Below are 19,791 nucleotides of genomic sequence, written 5' to 3' on the forward strand. Positions count from 1 at the left end.
TATATCGGATTGGTAGGAGGGACCTTCACTGCAATGCCTTTGCCATAGGGAGGTGGTGGTGCTGCGCCCTCCACGCGGCAGAACGGAAACGCCATGGCATGTGATACGATAGAGCGCTAGCATAGCGCGCGAGTGAGAGCGAACCAGAACTTCGCGCGGATTGTTACAGCGCCTGAGGACCCACCCGATTCGGTACGATCACGGATTCGATCAAGGAGCTACATAGATCGGACCCCGTTAGCGAGGGTGGAGGGGATGGGGTGGGAGGGGGGGGGGGGTGGTAGGGGGTGGCAGGTGTGAAGTGGGGAAGAACGACATGAATTAACGAGGCAAGTAACGACGCGTGTGCCCCTGCCAGTGTGTGTCGCGTGTAAAACAAAACGAGACAGTGGCTCCCATCAACGCACCTCGCCTCGCCTCGCCAAGCGAGTTGTCCGAGCGTCGGCATAGACAACGAAGACAGCGAGAGCGATCGGCATCCAACGACCAGACCCAGCACCACCAGCAGCAGCAGCAGCAGCAGCGATCACTCTAGAACGAGCGGGACACACAAACGAAACGAAACGAAGCGTGTGCGTTCGTGCGTGGATGTGTGTGTGTGTGTGTGCATCGTGGTAAGTTAATTTCAGTGTTTCACTTAGCAGCGGCCAGTGCAGAAGCGTCCGCGCTGTAGAATAGATGCCTGCGCCCGGCATTTGTCGCCACCGACGACCGGTAGGACCGCACCACGCCAGGGGTTAGTAGTAGGGTCTGCGCTTCGGGACCAACCGTTCCAGGTCATCGTCGGCAGGATCCAAGGTGCTAGGCAGGCGGTGCCCCGCTTCGACGGTTCCTTGGTCTTCGATTTCCGGTGTTTGGCGGAAGAGTTACGCCTGCTGGCCAGTCAGCTGGGCAGAGCAGAGCAGAGCGCACGGCCAGGCAGGTAAGGGACAGGGTCGAGGGCCTATTAACTCGAAACCGAACGAGCTGCTTACACACTCAAACGCACTTCCTTTGTTCTTTCCTTCTCTGTACCGCCGATGGTTGCATCGATGTCTCACCCCGGAACTGGATTGCATATCTTCTGCTCCTGCTGCTTCGTCTCTTTCTGCTCGTCACACGCAGAAACAGGACCGCTGGGACGGGATCGACTGATCGATTGCTGGTTCGCATCAATCAAACCCCGGCCAACGCGGAGTGGACAGCATAGTGGACATATTCGCCACCCATACACGATCAACAAGGGAATAGAACCGCAGCCAGAGCGGCCCCATCGCCGGGCCAGTCGATATGGTGTGCGATGAACGTCTGGGCAGAACTGCTGCCACGAGCTGCGGCCATCCATCGGCAGCTGTCGGGATTGGAGCTAGCATCCGGCCACTAAAACGCCGTCACTGGCAGGACTGTCACCGACAGGAGCTTCGTGATCGCCGATCGCCGTTGTGAGGCCGGCAGGCAGGCAGGAGTAGCCGCACTAGTGTTTTTAGTGGTAGTAGCTGGAGTGCGCAGGAACCAGCGACTGCAGTTTAGACCAACGAACCAATCGCTAAGCACCGTACGCGGATTGTCCCGTTTTGGCGATCGCCCGTTTGTGTGAGTGCGTGTGTACTAGCAATTTTCCCAGTGTTTTTGTTTCGAGCTTCATGTGCATCTGTATATGTGTTTAGTGAGTGTTTGTGCAAAGTGCACTTTAGGCAGAGTGGTCGAGGATTTGAAGTGCCATCGTGTACCAGCCCGGGACCATTGTTTGCCGGACTACTAGTACTCCTGGCGGCCATCCAGAGTAGTTACAGAGGAAGCCGCAGAGGAGAGGAGCAGAAGTAGTAGCAGCAGCAGCAGTCGATCGACGCCAACCGCCAACCAACCGAACCGCCAGCCAACCATTTCAACCAACCAATCATCTTTGGCCATCTACCCCCTGATGCCGAAGGGTGAGCAGCAGCAGTCCGAGGGGAGGAGAAAGAGGAGCGCTAGGAGAAGGATGATTTCGATGATGTTGATGATGATGGTGGAACAGCTTGCCGTCACTCTGCTCGTCTGCAGCCTAATGGTAAGTGAAGGGGGCGAACACCTGTCCGAACCGGGCCGGCAATGGCAAAGCAACACAAACATCAACCCGCCCCCGAAATGGCAAACTGAATGAGCGTATCCCTCGTAGGCCCGCGTTGACCGCATCGCCTTAAGGGGGGCGGCTTCGGTACTTATTTTTGGTTTTGTGACAAAATTATAAACATATTTTTAACATTTTTCCCTGGAAGCTGATTCTTTCAAGAACATTGTGTAAATTTTTTGCATCAATCGAAGCAAAACTGACAATGTTCTAGATTTTTGAAAATTTGCACTTCATACAACCTTTTCAAAGTCGGTGCCCATCGTACCGTAAAACCTACTGGACCGATCGATTCGAAATTTTTAACACACAATCAGTACACTCTTTGCCAGGTAGCCCCGTTGAGATTTTATCAAAATTGTTGATACTTTTTTTTAAACAAATCTTTAAAAATCGTGTTCTTAGGCAAAATGACAAAAAGCGTCACTTTTTCAACTTGAAAAATCTGCCAAAAAACGAAAAATCGGAAATTCAACAAAAACTCAACCGGGCTACCTGGATAAACTTAACATCTTTCAAACAAGTATCGATTTATATTTTTCTGATGACGCATCACGCACCTACGATGGGCACCGTAAAAAGTATCTTTTCGCAGACGCACCATGATTTGATGCCATGGATGAAGTTTTCAATCAATCCTCCTCAAAATAGAACCAAATATTCTTCAAAAGTTGCAGTTCAATATGACGTACATTTAACATAATAAAATTGAATGGTTACGTCATAAAAAAAATCGTCAAAAATGATCCTTGGTTTGGCAAGAAATTACCGAAGCCCCCTCCTTAAGGATAATCTAAGTGCACCACTCTCCTATATGGCCGGCTACAAAACCGCAAACCGGTGTGAATAACTGCGCGATGGCAGCTAATATCGGCAGCACTGCACGCGATGGCGGTGAAATCTGTTGCACGTCCGTAGGACTTACCAAACGCCTAGCACAAGCGCGTGTGTCTTCAGCGTTGACCTTGGTGTCCTGCTGTTGCCTTTGCAGGCGGTGGCCATTCCATGCTCCACGATCGAACAAGCGAGCTATTGGCCACACTCCCAATATGCTGCACGCAGAAGGGAGCAGGGGAGGTTGAGTCACGTGCTGCCACGGCCCCAAGTCCTTAGGAATCAAGGATAATAGGGAGGAGTTTCCCGAGCGAAGCGAGAGTAAAAGGTGGTGAACTAGTGCTCACTAGCCTCACAGTAATCCCCCGTCCTCCCATTCTATCCCTTTCCGAAACCTAATTACTATGCAACCTTGATCCTATTTGGTTCATTATTCACCCACTTCCACCACCAAACCGTTACTGGTAGCAGCAGTAGCAGTTGGTCTAGGCCCCTAGGTCTGTCTCGATATGTGTGTGCGGTGTCGGTTCTTCTGGCTCGGGCGGACTGCTTAGATTCAGCATCAGTTAACACCCCGGCACCCCCTCCAATAGCCGCACCCCCTCTACCGCCTCTCCCCCCGGGCACCACTAACCCTCTTTCCTCTCCTGGGGTGACTTTCACTATTCGTTCCGCTACCTGGCGCCTGGCGGCTACTTGCGCTTCGGATTCTGACTGGCGGCGGTGTTCGATCGTCGTTCGACGCCCGCCCTGAAGTGTGTGTGTGGCTCCCAATTCGGCTTCCGTCGGCCCGCCACCGTAGCCAGCAATTTGATCGCTGACGGTCCGCGGTGTGAGGTGTCTCAGATGATACACCGCGCACACAAAGCACTGCCGTGGTGTAGTCAAGGCGCCAAGTGCCACCATTATTGTAATTAGGCGGGTTCTGGTTCTGCCAGGGGACCTCCCTGGCGAGCGGTCTGACATGCTTGGACGTACTCCACTGTCTGCGCACCATCTGATCACGTGATCGGTTCGATCGGTTTGTCGCGGCACGGCGCGGCAGAATTCTCACTGCGCGGTGCGTCTCAACATCACTTGCGGAGCCAATCAAGTTGCTCAGGAGATTTACAGGAGCTTAAAGTAGGGTTTAGAGAGAGAGAGGGAGAGAGGGAGAGAGAGAGGTGTCTCGGACTTTGATTTTCCCCGCCCGCCACCGACAACAACAATCGCTAGTGCTCGCGAAAGAAGGCGTTGGTTGGGTCGCCCCGCTGGGTCCATTCACAGCTGGGGCCTCATATCCGGGTGCGACACAGAACAGAAAACGAGGGAGAGAGAGAGAGTACGCGAGGTAGTAGTTTGGGGTACATTTTGTTGTTTTGGTTGATGCTGTTGTTGTTGTTGTTGTTGTTGTCGTTCTCGTTGCTGTTACTGTGCTACTGCAGCAGCTCTTGAGGATTGAGGGTTCAGGGTACATAAAAGCCCCCTCCCCCTTCACCAAGGCCTAGGAGGGGAGGGGAACGCTGACTGCCTGGAGTAGCCGGTTCGAAATCTTGGTTGAACTTGAAAGGCAATACAGGTTTGTGGTTGCGCTCGTTGCACGGGTTCCCGCGCAGTTCAGCGCCGCCGCGAATCATAGAAGCCCGCACCGCCCATATCCATATCGTAATCCCGATCGGGATCGGTTCGGCCGTCGAGCTGACATCATTTCTTCCAACCCCACCTTCACTCTTACCCTCTCTCTCTCCCTCGGTATTAGAAAGGAGCGTATCCTGTAGAGGTCAAACAAAGGAACTGAAGTTCACAGTGTTTCTTCGCCGAAGGTTCCATTTCCTGACATCCTCGTAGACACTGGGATCTCAAGATGTGTCCTTGGCTCTATTAAACAACGAGAGTCGTTGGGTATTGCAGCAAAAAGGCTCACAATTTTCACGGTCAATAAAAACCATGCCAAAACAGAAAAGCCACAAACTCCTCCTCTACCAAAGCAGATAAGAACAGTAACAGCGCTACACCGCACTTTCCCCCTGAAATTCCCGGAATCGATCTGGGTCGAAGGCGACTAGGACTCGGAATCGGTCATCGCCAGCCGCGATGGCGTCTTTCTGTACTTGAATGTTCATGATGAAGGTCAAGATCAATTTTTACCTGACCTGGGCTCTACTAAACAACAGTCAAGGGAGTCAGGGCAGCAGGCAGGTAGGCCACGAAAACGTAAACAAAGTAGTAAGCTAAAACAAAACAATCAACATCGACAGCGAATGCTGTAGCAAAGCAGAAGACACAGTCACTGCTGCGCCGAACTTTCCCCCCCGAAATTCCTGGAATCGATCTGGGCCAGAGTCGATTCGGGCTCGGAATCGATTCCGAATTCGATTTTTTGCAAGCGGCATCGGAGTGGAATCGTGGCTGCTCGTATGCCGACTTCTACTGACAGCAGCACGTAGCTGCACCAGCTGCAGCGTACAATATGCAGTGACGTACACTGTGAGGGGACTCGGGAACACTTTCTGGGAGCGCTAGTGCCCGGTTCTGCATTCCAGCACGGCACCGCCAGACAGACAGGGTGAGCGCACCTTCACTAAGGTAGCGATTGCGTAACTGAACAGAAGGAACCAGTCGTGGCCAGTGCAGCTCATTACATATGGATGACGACAGTGACATATTCTGTGCTGTGTTTGAATCGGACTCGAGGCAGCGCTGTCTAGTTCGCTGCCGCAAAAAAATGGACAGATCCCAGGGAGCCGAGAGGAGCCACGCAGGAAAGGTGGCTGCACTGCATCCCACATTCCAAACCCCGCAGAGCGCTACATAGAATCGGTCACTGTTGCGTCGGTTCTGGAAAGGGTCGCGCTCGCTAACTAATTAGAACGAACTATAACGCGCAGCCCCAAAAGGCGATGAAGCGTTACCTGAGACTGAGCGGCATGAGGATGTTCAACGTGTCGTGAACGTGTGTGCGCGCACGCGTCATTCTGCCCTCGATCGTCGTTGTCGGGCGCACATCGAGTGCAAGGTCGGGGTGGGTGGGTGGTTCTGGTCGGGGAAATCAGGGCGATAGCATCAAATCGCAACCGCGCTTCAGACCGCCCAGTTCCACGGGCCCCAGGCCCACGGTGTCATATTGCGGGTGCCCCAAATTGAACCGCAACCCTATCCGTTCGCATGCGTAAATGCGCGTGCGCAGCATCCACGGTGTGCGCGTTGGATGACGCCATTTGCACCACACTCCTGATCATCGCGAGGATCGCCATCGCGACGATTATGCCCCTCGCTTGGTCACGATTCCGAGTTTTCCCGTCTTCCCAGTGGAGCGGGAGCGGGAGATCGTGTGTTGTCTTTCACTTTTGACGTTTGGAGGTTAGTTTGATTGACGTTTTACGTCATCGATCCGCAGTCCGCGGAAGTCGATCTCGATGATGGGCCGAGGTCGAGAGTGTTTTGCTGACGCAGGATCGCGCGCCACTCCAGTGATCGTGCCCCCCAGTCTCATTCTTCTCCCTCTGGTGTCGGAACTCCAAAAAGGACCTCTCGATCCTAGCGAGTGACTTATGATTTACACGTCACACAAGCGTCGCCGATGACGACAGCCCCCCCCCCTACCAGGGAGGGGAGGGAGGCATTTTGCAGTTCATTGATTGCGCGACCTAAGCAGCAGCACCAGCTGGCCGTTTTGCGTTTGTGCGCGCGTGTGTGTGTGTGTGGTATTGTTTGGCATGTGGAACGCACCAGCGTTGCCGTGCTGCTGCCGTCAAGGCCACTGGCCCGTAAAGGCCACCACACCCAGGGGGTGACTGGATCGGGGACAGGTTTCGGTGCAAAACGGGAGGGCAGACAGGCAGGCAAGAATGGCAATGGCAGTCAGCGACCGCCAGCCCCGGCATGCGGCAGAAGAGGCAGAAGAGCACGACATTGAACGGCCTTGGATGACCATGAAATTGGTTGCCCTTCTCCAGCAGCAGCGGCTGGGGCTGGTGCGCGTCTTCGCGGTCAGTGCTCGGCCCCTTGCTTAGCCCCTGCTAGAAACGCGTTTCTCCTTTCGCTCCGTCGCCCGCATTAAGCGCTTACGGCCGCTTGTTTCGCTCGCTCTTCGCATACCAACCAGAGCACGCCATTCTCCTGCCATCAGCACCACCACCACCACCATGACCGCATTGATGGATGCCCTGCCCCCCCCACCCTCTCCCCTGGGCCAGCCCCGAACACATATTGCAAGTCCTTTGTTGAGGAGGGGTCCCGTGGTCGTCGTTTTGGGGCGGTGGCTCAACTCAACCTTAACTTGATTGTTTCTTGCGCGCTCTGCGCCATTCTTCTCCTTCACTTCCTTCTCCTCCCCCCTCCCTCCTGCTCCTCCAACTCCTTTTCCTCCTTCGTTTCCCATTATCCTAGTGTCCGAAGTGTGTGCGCTCAATTCAAGCTTCATTCCACCCTTTTTTTTTTGTTGATGCTGTTTTGCGGCTTGCTTGCGGTTGCCATGGACCCACGGTCTGCTAGACGCCTGCTTCTAGTTGCTTGCTACCGTTGCTGCTGCTGCTGCTGCAGCAGTAGGAAGGTGGCGTCAGCCAGATAGTTCCCTACCCCCACCCTGGTGGCGAAGGGAACTGGTCTCTGTGCGGCTAGTGGCCTTTCGCTATACGCTGGCGAGCCGCTGGCCAGGCGCTGGCGCGCTTACTTGAGCTGAGCCAGTAACGTGTCACCGTAAAAACCAGTCGTAAAGGCCCGGTGTGCGCGGAATGGGGAGGAGGTTCCCGCATGCTTCTACGTGCTGTTCCTCTGTGATCTGTTTGCTACAGCGCACCGCACTTCGCACTGGCACTAGAACCCTAGAGGTCCAGGGCCACAGGAAACCACCCAACCCTGGCATCACTTCCAATTGGGATGGTGAAGGTGGGGGGGGGGGGGGGGCGAAACCCGGGCGTTTAATGGCGGGTTTAGCTAATTAGCTGAAATGCCAGTATCGGTATTCTCCTCTTTTCGTCGTTTAGTAGCGCGTTGGCACTGAGCGCGACGATGCCCTCACTGCCCTCGACACTATCTTTAAATTCTCGGTCACACCTTTCGGTGGCTTCCGTGGTTTCGACGCTCGCCAGTGACGATCGCTCCAAAGCGGCACAATTTCATTTTCAAAGCTCAGGCAAATGGTGAGGCCCGAAATAATGAAAAAAGAAACTGAACAGTAGAAACAAATGGTGCTAAACAATGTTAGCTAAATAGCAATGCATTTTTGTGAGCAAAGCAATTCAATCAGAATCTTCCTTTTTCAAAACCATTCAGTTGAAGTTTTATAAAACCGGATGGAAATTATATGAAAGTGAATGCCGACGACGTGCATATTCGTCCTTTTTTGGAAAAATCTTAAATGTTATTGACAGGTATACAATGTAGCGTTAATTAATATATTTACGTCAATCCAGCAAGCATGCAAATATCGATGAATAAAATGGAGAGCGTGTGGGCCTAAGTAACGTTTAACACCTTTGCTCAACTCTTTCTGCGCTCTCTGACTCTCTCTCTCTCTCCCTCTCTTTATCGTCTCGTTCTAGATCGTGCGCGTGGACAGTGTGGCTTCGCCAAGCGATATCATCTCGGGGCGGGAGTTTCTGTCGATACTGATGAAGCCGGGACCGGTCGGTACCGTCGCCGAACGTGGATCGAAGGCCGACGTCCCGTTGGTGGTGGCCGCAGCAACCGAGCAGCCACCACGCAACCGAGGTCTCCGCAGGTTTCGCCACTTCTTCTACGAGCAGCAGACCGTGGCCGATGACGAGGATGAGACGATACTGCCGATCGAGGCGTTGTTTGCGGAAGGCACCCCCGCCGCACTGGACCGGCCAGACCAGATGGAGCGAAGCGGTACGCGGCCGTACGGCCGATCGGCCGCACGCAATCTAAAGCTGCCAGCGACAACGACGACGACGACGACGACGACAACAAGGAGGACGTCTGTACGTTGGATAGCGGTGTCCGCGAGCAACAGCAGCACCAAGACAAAGCCAACCACAGTCGATGAGGAGTCCGAGGTGACCACAGAAATGGTGGCGACAACCACGGAAGTCCAGAGTGAGCCGGAGGCAAAGGAACTGGAGCCGGCGCACCATTCGAACTCACATCGCAGCGAGCTGTCGGTGGAGGAGGTCGCTCCGATGATAAGCAAACAACTTGACCATGAGAAGCCGATGGTGGAAGAGGAAGTGGAGGAAGGAGAAGTGAAGGATCTGGAACAGGAGAGAAAAATGGAGCGGATAGGGCAGCGAACTGAGCGAGCCCGTTTGCCGCCATCGCAGCGCACCGAGCGCAAGCAGGAGTCGAAGGGTTCGCTGCAGACGGTCATCTATCACGATAAGAAGGGTGACGCGTCAGCTGGTGTCGCAACCGGTGAAGGTGGCCGCGCGGCCCAAAAGCCGGTATCGTACAGTTTCATCGGGGAGGCAGTCCAGCTGCCCTCGGAGCCGGCCATCCGGGGAACCCACAGCTACTCGCAGCCGGCTCGGTTCTACTCCGAACCGGCTCGAATCTACTCGGAACCGGCACGGATCTACTCGGAACCGGCCAAGGTGTACTCGGAACCGGCGCGTATTTACTCCGAGCCGGCTAAGGTGTACTCGCAGCCGTCGAGCTACTGGCAGACGGCGTACTCGGTGCCGCGCACCGAACACCCCACGTCCACGGAACCGGTACCCACGGATCCACCGTCCACAACGTCCTCTACCACGACGGCGTCGTCGACGATGACGACGATGACGACGACGACGACGACGACGCGGACGGACAGCGATGAGGACGGTGGCCAGCAGCGCAACCGGCAGCGGTTGGTGTTCAACGAGCTGGACAAGATACCGTACGATCAGCTGAATGCACCGGTTGACGGTGATGAAACCGTAACGCTACACAACGCCATCGGGAAGTTTGTGCCGAAGCAGCAGGGTGCAGCATCGCACAGCAACGTGGCATCGGTGCCGACGCAGCAACCGACGGTGCAACCGCTTGCACCGGTAGCCGGTACCGAAGGCGAGGGTGACTCCAAGATCGGTTACGTGGTCGAAGGGCGCAATTACCGGAAGTATCGGGTGGAGGAGAAGACCCCGGACGGGTTTATCGTCGGCGAGTACGGTGTGCTGAGCCATAACGATGGCAATCTGCGCGGGGTACGGTACACAGCGGACTCGGACATCAACCCACGGCTTATTTACGATGCTCTGCTCAAGTTTCTGTCCCTCTAGAGAGCAAAAGAGAGAGAGAGAGAGAGAGAGAGAGAGAGCGAGAGAGAGAGAGAGAGAGAGAGAAAGAGAAGCCAAGGTAGTCCTCTAAATATTAAGGCGGAATATAGCAGCTGCACCCGTTTGGAACAGACTCGGAGTCATCTGAGTCAGTCAATGCTCTCTAATGCCAATGCGAGAGAGAGAGAGCAAGAAAAAGATAGAGAGAGAGAGAGAGAGAGAGAGGATAAGAGAGTGGACATGAGTGAGATTCTGGAGCTCGTCCAGCTAATTGGAGAAATCAGCTGGGGAGCAGATCCGTTTGAAGACACCCATGCGCGCACACACATGCTCAGATGCCATAAGCTATAAACCCATCCTGCCAGAGGAATATGGTCTGCACGGTACCCCCCCCCCCCCCCCTCCCTCCGTATAACCAGTAGCAGAGCGTTAGTCAATGTGACACAGGATCATAGCTTCACAGATTGTCTCCTCAATGATCGCCTCTATCCCTCAATCGCGATGATCCATGTCTCTCATCCCCCCTCCCCGCGCCTCTCGCGCTCAAAGCATAGCTATCCAGCCCCTCTCGTCTATTGTTAATTGTAAATGTGATAATAGGGTAGACATATTTAAAAGTAATTTAACTTAGATTGTAGCGTTGGTAGGTAGGTAGGTAGCTATGGTATGGTAGGCAGTCACGATGGTACACGCTAGCCGGAGGATGATGCAGACCTTGCCACGCCACGCCAGGTAACACAAATCGTCCTACAGCACTACATTGCTCAAATCGAATTTAGTGACCATTGCCGTGGGTGAACTCGCACACACAGCTCAGTTCTGTCAGCCGTTTAATTCAGTCCGAGTACCGCTTCAGTCCAGTTGCCCGAAGTAAATCGTCCTGGACGACCAGAGGTAGTAGGATTACAGCTGCGTAGATATAACAGCTGCTTGCCATAACAAACACAGGGAATCAGCAGGGAAGATGTCACTGGAGTGGCTCGCTAGTAGTCGAGGCAGGCACGCACACTTAAAACACGCGCATCCACAAACCTATATGCATATGACTTTATATTCGATATAGATGAAGGATTGAATTTGTAGAGCATAAGCAGCAGCAGCAGCAGCACTAGTAGTAGTAGTAGTAGCATTAGTAACAGGTAGAATAGGCTGGGGTAGTTTTGAGGAACGTCGAACAGGTAAGTTGCATGCTGCGAGGTGGTAGTAAAATGGTGGAGTCGGTGGATTAGACAGTTTGCAAGCGTAGTTAGCGTAGTGGTCCAGGATCCAGGCGCCATCGCAGAGCGCAGGACCACAACTCCAGCCAGCATTAGCAAGCAGCAGCCGAAGTACCTAACAGCCTCGTGTGCTCGTGATGTGCTTCAAGTCAGATAATCATCTAGTAGCTCCAGTCAATCTCTTTTTTTTATTTCTCTCTTCTCTCTTCTCTCTTCTCTTTCTCTCTTTCTCTCTTTCTCTTTGTCTATCTCACTCGTTCTTACATTATGATCTTAATAAATGTATTGCCATCTTCCAAACAAAACAACAGCAACATGAATCATGCTCTAACGCGTGCCCCCGAATTGCGTTATCGCTTTCTCTCACCGCACTCTCTCTCTCTCTCTCTATCATCCGACACCGGAAGCCGCATTGGATGTGGTGCAAGTGTTGCTGCTGTGTTCGAGGGAACCCCTTTCTGTGCACTTCGACGTGTGGTGCGCTATAAATAGACACTGCGCCAAAACCTGTTGAGCAGGCTAGAATGGTACAGGCTGGGCGAAGAAAAAGAAACAAATAATGTGCAGTGATCCTAGTCGGTACTCGCCATCAGATGCAGACGCTGCAGAGGGCCCCAACCGGTTCCAACAAGGCTGGGGGGCTAGCTAAGCCATCGGTCCGTTCCGTTCCGGTTCGGTTGGGCAGCGCTACCGCACTGCACACACCTTTGTCCGAATTCCCCATAAGTCTTCTCTGTTTTGTGCTCTCACACTCTCGCGGGTTCCCGGGAACCAGATCGAGCAACCCCAAGCGCCCAGAAGCAAGTTCCAGTTCCCGTACACTCGGGGGTGGCCATCACCCCTACGGGCTTCACTACCAGTTCCGGCGCCTGACGGATGATCAGGTTTCTATCTTCGTCATTAATCTGCCAGCCAGCCATTGGATGTATGGATGCGACCTTGACGCCAGGCAGGATACAGATTCGTTATTCGTTCTCCCTGCCCTTACGCCTCTCGCTGCCTCTCGCAACAAGATCCGGTTGTTACGTCAACTACAAATTAGTACCCGGGTGCAGTGCCCCAGCTCCGGGGGGGGGGGGGGGGGGGCTCTGTGACACCGACCGAGATCGCGGGAGAGCGGCGATGATCATCTGATGCGATGCCCTTCGCCCTCACACGTTCCGTGCCGCGCGCGTGTGCTGTGCGTTGACCCTTTTCGACTTCCTTAAGACAAAGGAGGTGGAATGCACCAACAGCAGCAACACCTTGAGCAATTCTCCATGGTCATGGCAGCGCGCAACGATGACAAATTGATTCGACCTCTCTCTGTCTCTCTCTCTCTCTCTCTCTCCGGTGTGTGCTTGCTCTGGGTATCTTCATTCGCGCCTCCGCTCCGGAATGTGGTTATGCGTGGTTTCCAATCCGTGGTGGTCCTTCCTGCAGGTGCAGCGGTCAGCAGCAAATAAATGTAGATTTATTCGGAACCCCCACTAGGGGACTAAGCGGTACATATAGCGTGTTACTACGGCAGACACGTTTCTTATTAGATACACCAGGGGGTCAAAGGGGGGGTTTTCACAGCAACAGCAACATCACTGGCAGAGAGGAATAGACAACTCAACGAGTCAGTCAATCAGGCTAAGCTCAAGAAATGCTCAGACAACTCAAGGCACTGGGCAATATCGGGCGACTAACTCCCGGATAGGAAACAATAATGGCCGCCCGCTCCCAATAATTTACCATCTGAATCGCTCCCGCTTTGCATTCTTAACGCTGCCAGTGATGCTAGCTGAGGAACACGTTAGCTCCTCGGCGCACCGAGCACACTAAGCGCTGCACTGTTGATGCCGTGACGTCATCTTCTTTTTCATTTGATTTATGAATATGCCGGTCTGGCCACTGTGTCACTATGTCCATGTGTGTAGTGTAGCAGCTATTGATGTTGTTGCAGTTTGTTTTTATTTATTTATTTATTTATTTTTTTCCCCAGAGACATTTCTCGGCTGAGTGGGACAGATTAGAATGGAGGAGGGTGCCAGGAGCACCTTTCTATAGCATCGTCAAACGAAATTATCGTGCCGTGGCGACCCTTACCTGACCCTAGGGCTTGTGCCCTATTGAAAAACAGGAATGCAATGTGGCCTGTTAATGTTTAAAAGACTGCTAACATGCCGATTTGAGGGGCACGCATAGAAAACATGGCTGTTAGCAGCCTACGGTAAACATTACCACATTGCATACCTTTTGTCAATAGTGTGGCGCCTCCACCAGGCTAGGCGCAGTCGAAGCATAAGCTTTCGTTAGCTCCATATCGCAAAAAGCATAGCGCAAAGCTTTAACAACCCCCAAAGTTGGGGTAGTTTTAGAGCTTTTGAGAGGGTAATTTTAGGATAAAAAAGGGTAAGTAGAATGAGAGAGATGAGGGAAGCAAAAAATCGACGAAAAGGTCGTGAGCATAAGTTGGTTTCGGTTTGGCTCGAACCGTTCTCGTGCCCGATTGTGCAGCTAGATGGTGCCAATCTGCTGACCGGATTGGAAGAATCCACCGACTGCACGATTGCAACGGGACCACGCTATCGAGCCAAAGGTGCATCGTTCCATCGGTGCCCTGCAGGCTACCGATGTTTGGCGCCAGTACCGTAGTGGCGTATGGGAGTTTAGCTGATGGGTACGGATGTCAAATCGTCGTTTTCACCTCTTTTCTTCCTACATATCTGCTGCTGCATCGACAGCAGGGCATACCAAGTAAAAGGCACCACTTCCTACCCACAGATGCCAGCGGTGTTTGCGTGGAAATTGCTTACGCATAGTTGGTAGAACATCTGAGAACTGGTCGCCATTGAGTATATGTGCATGCCTTTGCCGAATCGCCAGATATGGCGTGTGGTTGACAGACAGTTTTTAGGAGGGAGCAGCTTTTTGGGTGCACACCAACCTTACACCCTCTCATTCGCTCCATCCAGCCCAGCTCAGGTAAGACGGTGGCCGCATTGGGTGAGGTTAGGGCTTTGCTTCTATTTCCCTGAGAAGATTCAATTTTCCTGCGTCGGAGAAGGGAGCACAGTCCTGTCCAGCAGTGTGTAAATACGGTTGGGAAAGCTCGGGAGCTTCTCTCGCTTGAACGACCACCACCGCCTGCCTGGCTGCTGAGCATCCATCATCGCATACCCAAGCCCACCGAGGCTCTAGATAGATCTCCTTCGCACCTTTCGCTAATGCTACCTCGCTACCGCCCTGCTTCCTTTCTTTCCCTCGACTTTACCAGATGCGACGCCGACGACGACGACGCGAGGCCAGTACCGAACGAAGCTTACGATAAAGGTTGGATAATGGTTTTCATCGATTTTCCGATGTGTGTTGGTGTGTACGTAGATTGGCTCGAGGCGTGTGTAATAGTCTTTTGATGTTCTCGCTACTTTGGCATCCAGCATCCAGGCACCAGCAGCGTCGCCATTTGCGGGTGTATTGTTTCGATTGTGCGGCGGTTTACCAGCCGCCCCCCTCTCTCTTGTGGAGCGTATATTGTAACCGAGTAGCGGGTGGACATACCGGGCACACCGGCATGCTACGATAAATTATTAGCTACTACGCCTACGCTTGAAACTTATCCTTGCGTGGTAGGCCAAATATTGGCCGCTCTCGGATGTGCGAGGCTATGGAGATGTAGAATAAGAAGAATAATAAGAAGAAGAAGAAGCGAAAGAAGAAAGTAGAGAAGCAAGGTAAAGAAGTAGAGAAGGTTGATCGAGAAGGGGAATTAACGATGCAACTTTTAAGGACCCCCGGCTCGCTCGGCTCTAGTCTCGGGGCCGTAAGAGGTTATAGAACCCAAACGGTCCCACATTGGCACAGGGCGGCTCTCCTCCTCATCTCACCACACTCCTTGCTGTCGCTGGAGCGACGGTTTTGGAGCGATAATTAGAAAATGTTTAGCGCCTAATGGGACTGTTCGCTCCAAACGAAATGCCTTGCGCCGGGATAAGCAACAAAAAGCCTATGTAGAGAGGCCTACGCCACCCTCGACGGTGAAATCCCCATTTCGACACGTCGACGCCAGCCCCTTGCTACCCTCTCCTTGCCCTCTTCCGCCCCGGAGGTGCCGGTTTGTCATAATTACAATAGAAAGGCTATCGTAATGTGGCGTTTTTGGTGGTGGTGGTGGATCGATATAAACATCAGCTTTGACACCTGTCGCACCGGGGATTGTTTTGCTCCAAAAATGGCGCTCGCTCGGCGATTGCCAATTACTCGGCCTCGGCCGCGCCAACGGTGGCTGCCCTTGAAAAACAAGGCCTTTCTTCGGTCGGTCGGAGATAGGAAAGGAGGAAAGAATGGGCAGGCAGATTCGGCAGCATCACCACCTCCACCACCACTCTGTTCTGTTCTATGTGCCATCCCATTTGAATAATGATTATTGATTGACTTCCTGCAGCCGTCGGTACCCGTAGGTAGCAGCACGGCGAATGCGGGTGGACCATGTTACTAAGGCCGGGAACCGGGGGGGCTGGAAATAGATTGATACTCCGCGATGGTTGCAACGGGGGCTCGAGCGTGCGGCTGCCGGTGAAGGTGGAAGGAAGGATCTGCTTAAAGGGGAGGCTTCGGTATTCATTTTTTTTTGCGACACATACTTTTAATATTTAACTGAATGCTGATCCTTTCAAGAACATCGTGTAAAAATTTTGGATCAATCAAAGCAAAACTGACAAAGTTGTATATTTTTGAAAATTCGCCTTTCGCCGCCCTGAAACCATAGCGTAATATCATGGTACCGTAAAAACTACAGGGCCGATCGATTTGAAATTTTTAACACATAATCTGTACACTTTTTGCCAGGTAGTCCCGTCGAGATTTCATGAAAATTGTTGATACTTTTTTCGAAAAAAAAATTATATAAAGTTCGTCTCAATCTCAAATCTCAAAAGGCATTACTTTTTCAACTTAAAAATTCAGCCAAAAATCGAACAATTAGAATATCAACAAAAACTCTCCGGGGCCGGGAAAGTTTATCTAGACTTATAATCTTTCTAACGAATATTGATTTGTGTATTTCCGATGAGCCGTCATGTCGCTACGATAGGCACCGTAAAAAGTACCTTTGCGGCGATACGCCTGGCAAAATTTGATGCCACGGATTAATTTTTCAATGAATGTTGCTCAAAGCAATACCAAATAATCTTGAACAGTTGCAGATTAATATGCCATCTACTTGAAAAAATAAAGTAGAATGGTTACGTCGCAAAAAATCGTCAAAAAGGGGCCTTTTTTTGCCTGAAAATACCGAAGTCCCCCCTTAAACTTTAATCTCGTGTGGCTCTTAAAATACTCCTCTTAGGAACACTCGGGATGCTGTGACGTTCACTGTGAATTCAGAATGGATTTTAATTCTATTCTACACTTCTGTGATCCCATCCCAGGAGAGACTGGGAAATGGAGTGTTGCCAGCCAGCCAGCCCCTTACGCTGTGAGCAGGCCACGCTGCTCCGCGAGTGACGCACCGCGAAAGGAGTCCATGTGTGTGTCCTTGACGGAACTGGTTCTGTGCTGGGCCCTGGTCACCGGCACCAGCCGTACAATAGCGGTCTGGTCCGGAATGTTCCAGCCAGCCAGCCAGCCAGCCAGCCAGCCAGCCACTCCCAAAACGATCCCATACGGTTCCGATAGTGAACCAATTGCTGGATTGCTGTGCGTGGGCCCCAGCACTCGGACCAAATGTCACAATGGCGTACGGGGTTCCCGGATGTGCGATAATCCACGCACCAAACAAGAGAAGCACTCAATTCGGGGTTTGACATTTGACGATAATGGCGGCATCGCCGATCTGTTCGGCACCATTTGGCACTTATCGATCGCGTTGGCCACTAAACGCTGCCATTCGCGCGAAATGGCACCGGGCGCAGTCTCGCTCGTGAATGGAAGTCCAAAGATTACAGGCGAGCTATTTCCGGTGTTTTGCGCGATCACCATTAGATCGTTGGTACGTCTGGATTGCGAGCGACAAGTTCACCTTCATCATTACCGTTCGCCGGCTTCCGCTAGAATATGATTCCGCCAAAATGGTCGCCAAGAACCGCGTGGTTGGGGTCAGCGAAGCGAACTGGTTTTGCACCCCCCCCCCCCCCCCCCCGTGGAGGTAACGGGGTCGCGGTCGACCTTGCCGCAATCCTTTCCTCGTACCGCGCCACCCAGAAGGGCTCACTGCACGAATGATGGGGATGGAATGTCGTGTCGCGAGCAAGAAGGAATCGTTTTATGCAAAAAGGTACTTAGTGCACTGCTGGTAGGCTGGTTACGGTTAAAAGACGCGAGGGAGAGACAAGCCAGGTCTAAGGCCGAGTCATGTCAGACGCTTGCTAGCTGAATTTGAGCGATTGGTTGTCTAAATCATCTGCCGATCCCTTCTCTGCTACTCCTCAAGACATCCAGATTGATCGAACCAGATTCAGATTAATCGCACACTGCCGGGGGTCTTACAGAGGCCCTCGAGACACCGAGCGACATCGTTTCGAAGCGAATGTGTGCTCCACCACTCGTGGAATCGGGCGTTGTTGCTCGTAACATTGTGACATTAACCTGTTTCATTTACGTCTTGGTCGTGGATCGTGTAGCGGTCGAACCAGATACCGTTTTGTGAGGTTTTTTTTTTAATGTTTTCGTTTTGATAAAAGATGACAGCTGTAGAAAGAGGTGAGGAACGAAGGGAGGGAGGGGTTGGGGAGTGAGGAGAGCAAAGAAAGGTATCGAGGGCGCGGTTCGGTGCGGGGTGGTGTGGGGCAAGGTCGCCTACATTCACATTCCAGAGCACGAGCAACACCGCGGCGTAACGGCGTATCAACCTGACACTGGCACACTTGGCGGCCGACAACCGACCCTTCACTTCCTCTTCGGGCCCACTGTAACCCAACCAGGCTGCTGACGCTGCCACTCGCGATGAATGAACGTGCCGTCGGCTTCGGCATCGTCATCGAAGTCATCTCGTGGTCCACGCCGGTCGCTGCTTAGCGCGGGGCGTCGCGAGCCGTGTGGTGCGCAATACCGCCCACGTAACACCCCACTGACAGCCCTCATGATGATCGACTTTCGCGCAGCGGCACCAGCAGCCTGGAAAACCGAGGTCCGTGGAATGCTTTCCCTCCCGAAAAACCGATGGCGGTGGCGCAACGCCCGCCCCAAACAGCATTATTGCAGCAGTAGCAGTAGCCTCCGTTTGCCAAAAGCGCACAGCAGCAGCTAATGAGTTGTTGGCTGCGCTGCGGCCAATTAGTGGCAAGACTGCAGTCACTTCTTTGCAGGGCCCAAGCCCTTTGCTGGCCGCTGCCAAATCGGGCAGGTTGTTCACGCACGCACGCACGCATGCACGCAATGATGGAGTGGCCTTGGGATGTGTCTTAACTGCCCTATATATACACTCATGATAGCCGTAGAGACCAACTTAATCCCGCTTGTCGCCAACCATCTGACGTCGGTGATCTGCAGCGGGGCAGCGACTTGAACCGGTCAGCAACCAGAATGTAGTTGCTGCCCTGCTGCTGCTGCTGCTGCTGCTAGTTGCATAAGCCGATTAAGGCTTCGAGATCGCAAAAGCCCGAAATGGAATGCAGCAGCAGCAGCAGCAGCAGTTGCAGTGTCGCGGAGTGCGAGTGCGGTGTCGAACACAAGTCAGGGAGTGTGAGTGTCTCTCACTTTGTCTTCCGGAACGTAGTTCTTAGTGGGCCCACTGAGGTTACAGAGGTGGCAACAACCAGAAGAAGAAAAAAAAAACAAGGAATGCGGTCGACTATACTCGCAGAAACGCACACAGCCTCAGCCGGGCGGGTTAAGTGCGCTGGCGATGCCGTACCATAACCTCACCTATTAGTGCATAAGGGAGCAGGGGGGGGGGGGGGGGAAAGCGTTCGGCGAGATGGAGGCTGAGGTTCTTTGAACGCCGAACGATCGAACTACGGTTGTTTTCGTTTATATGCGCTTGTTGCATCGGGTCCGTTTCTGTCCGGCAGTCGTGTTGTGCGTTGTGGCCCAATTCAATCGGTGGTCACCGATCTACGCCCCACGGTCCACTCCCGCCCGCCTGCGTCTGCTGGGGTGGCGCATGGTGGCGATCACCTACACCCCCACTCCCCCCAATAACCCCCCCCCCCCCCCTTCCTTACGTAAGCCTGTTGACGCGCGAGCGCGCGCATACACCCCGTTTCGATTGATTTCCGTAATGAGAACGTGCTACCGATACGTGGCCGATACTGTGGCCCGTGGCTGTGACAGGACGCTATGGACATGTTTTCACTTTTTTTTTTTGCTGCTCTGTGTGTTTGCTCCAAACACTTTCGCCACCCCTGTCGGGGAGCGACGCGTTAAGCTTAACGCGCACAAGTGCAAGTGGCTGCCAGTGGATTCGGCATTCGAACGGCGGTTGGCGGCCCTGTGAGAGTTCACTCATCGGAGCATACTAATCAGCGGAGGCCTGGCAGCTTGGCGCAAC

The 19,791-nt window shown here is 53.0% G+C and overlaps 1 protein-coding gene across 1 annotated transcript; it reads left to right on the forward strand.

Moving 5' to 3' along the window:
• Positions 1–661: 661 nt before the first annotated feature.
• Positions 662–11,621, forward strand: LOC126569204 (uncharacterized). Its single transcript, XM_050226149.1, has 3 exons — positions 662–922; positions 1,105–2,029; positions 8,446–11,621. Exons 2-3 carry the CDS (start codon positions 1,901–1,903, stop codon positions 10,120–10,122), a joined length of 1,806 nt encoding a protein of 601 aa, XP_050082106.1. The 5' UTR covers positions 662–922; positions 1,105–1,900; the 3' UTR covers positions 10,123–11,621.
• Positions 11,622–19,791: the final 8,170 nt, after the last annotated feature.

This window comes from Anopheles aquasalis, chromosome X (assembly GCF_943734665.1).
Source record: "Anopheles aquasalis chromosome X, idAnoAquaMG_Q_19, whole genome shotgun sequence".
NCBI classification, from domain to species: domain Eukaryota; kingdom Metazoa; phylum Arthropoda; class Insecta; order Diptera; family Culicidae; genus Anopheles; species Anopheles aquasalis.

Bases quoted from the DNA above. Each gene is read 5' to 3' on its own strand.
- LOC126569204 (XM_050226149.1), top strand. From the start codon at position 1,901: ATGCCGAAGGGTGAGCAGCAGCAGTCCGAGGGGAGGAGAAAGAGGAGC. The intron at 2,030-8,445 runs GTAAGTGAAGGG...GTCTCGTTCTAG, and splicing joins TGCTCGTCTGCAGCCTAATG to ATCGTGCGCGTGGACAGTGT.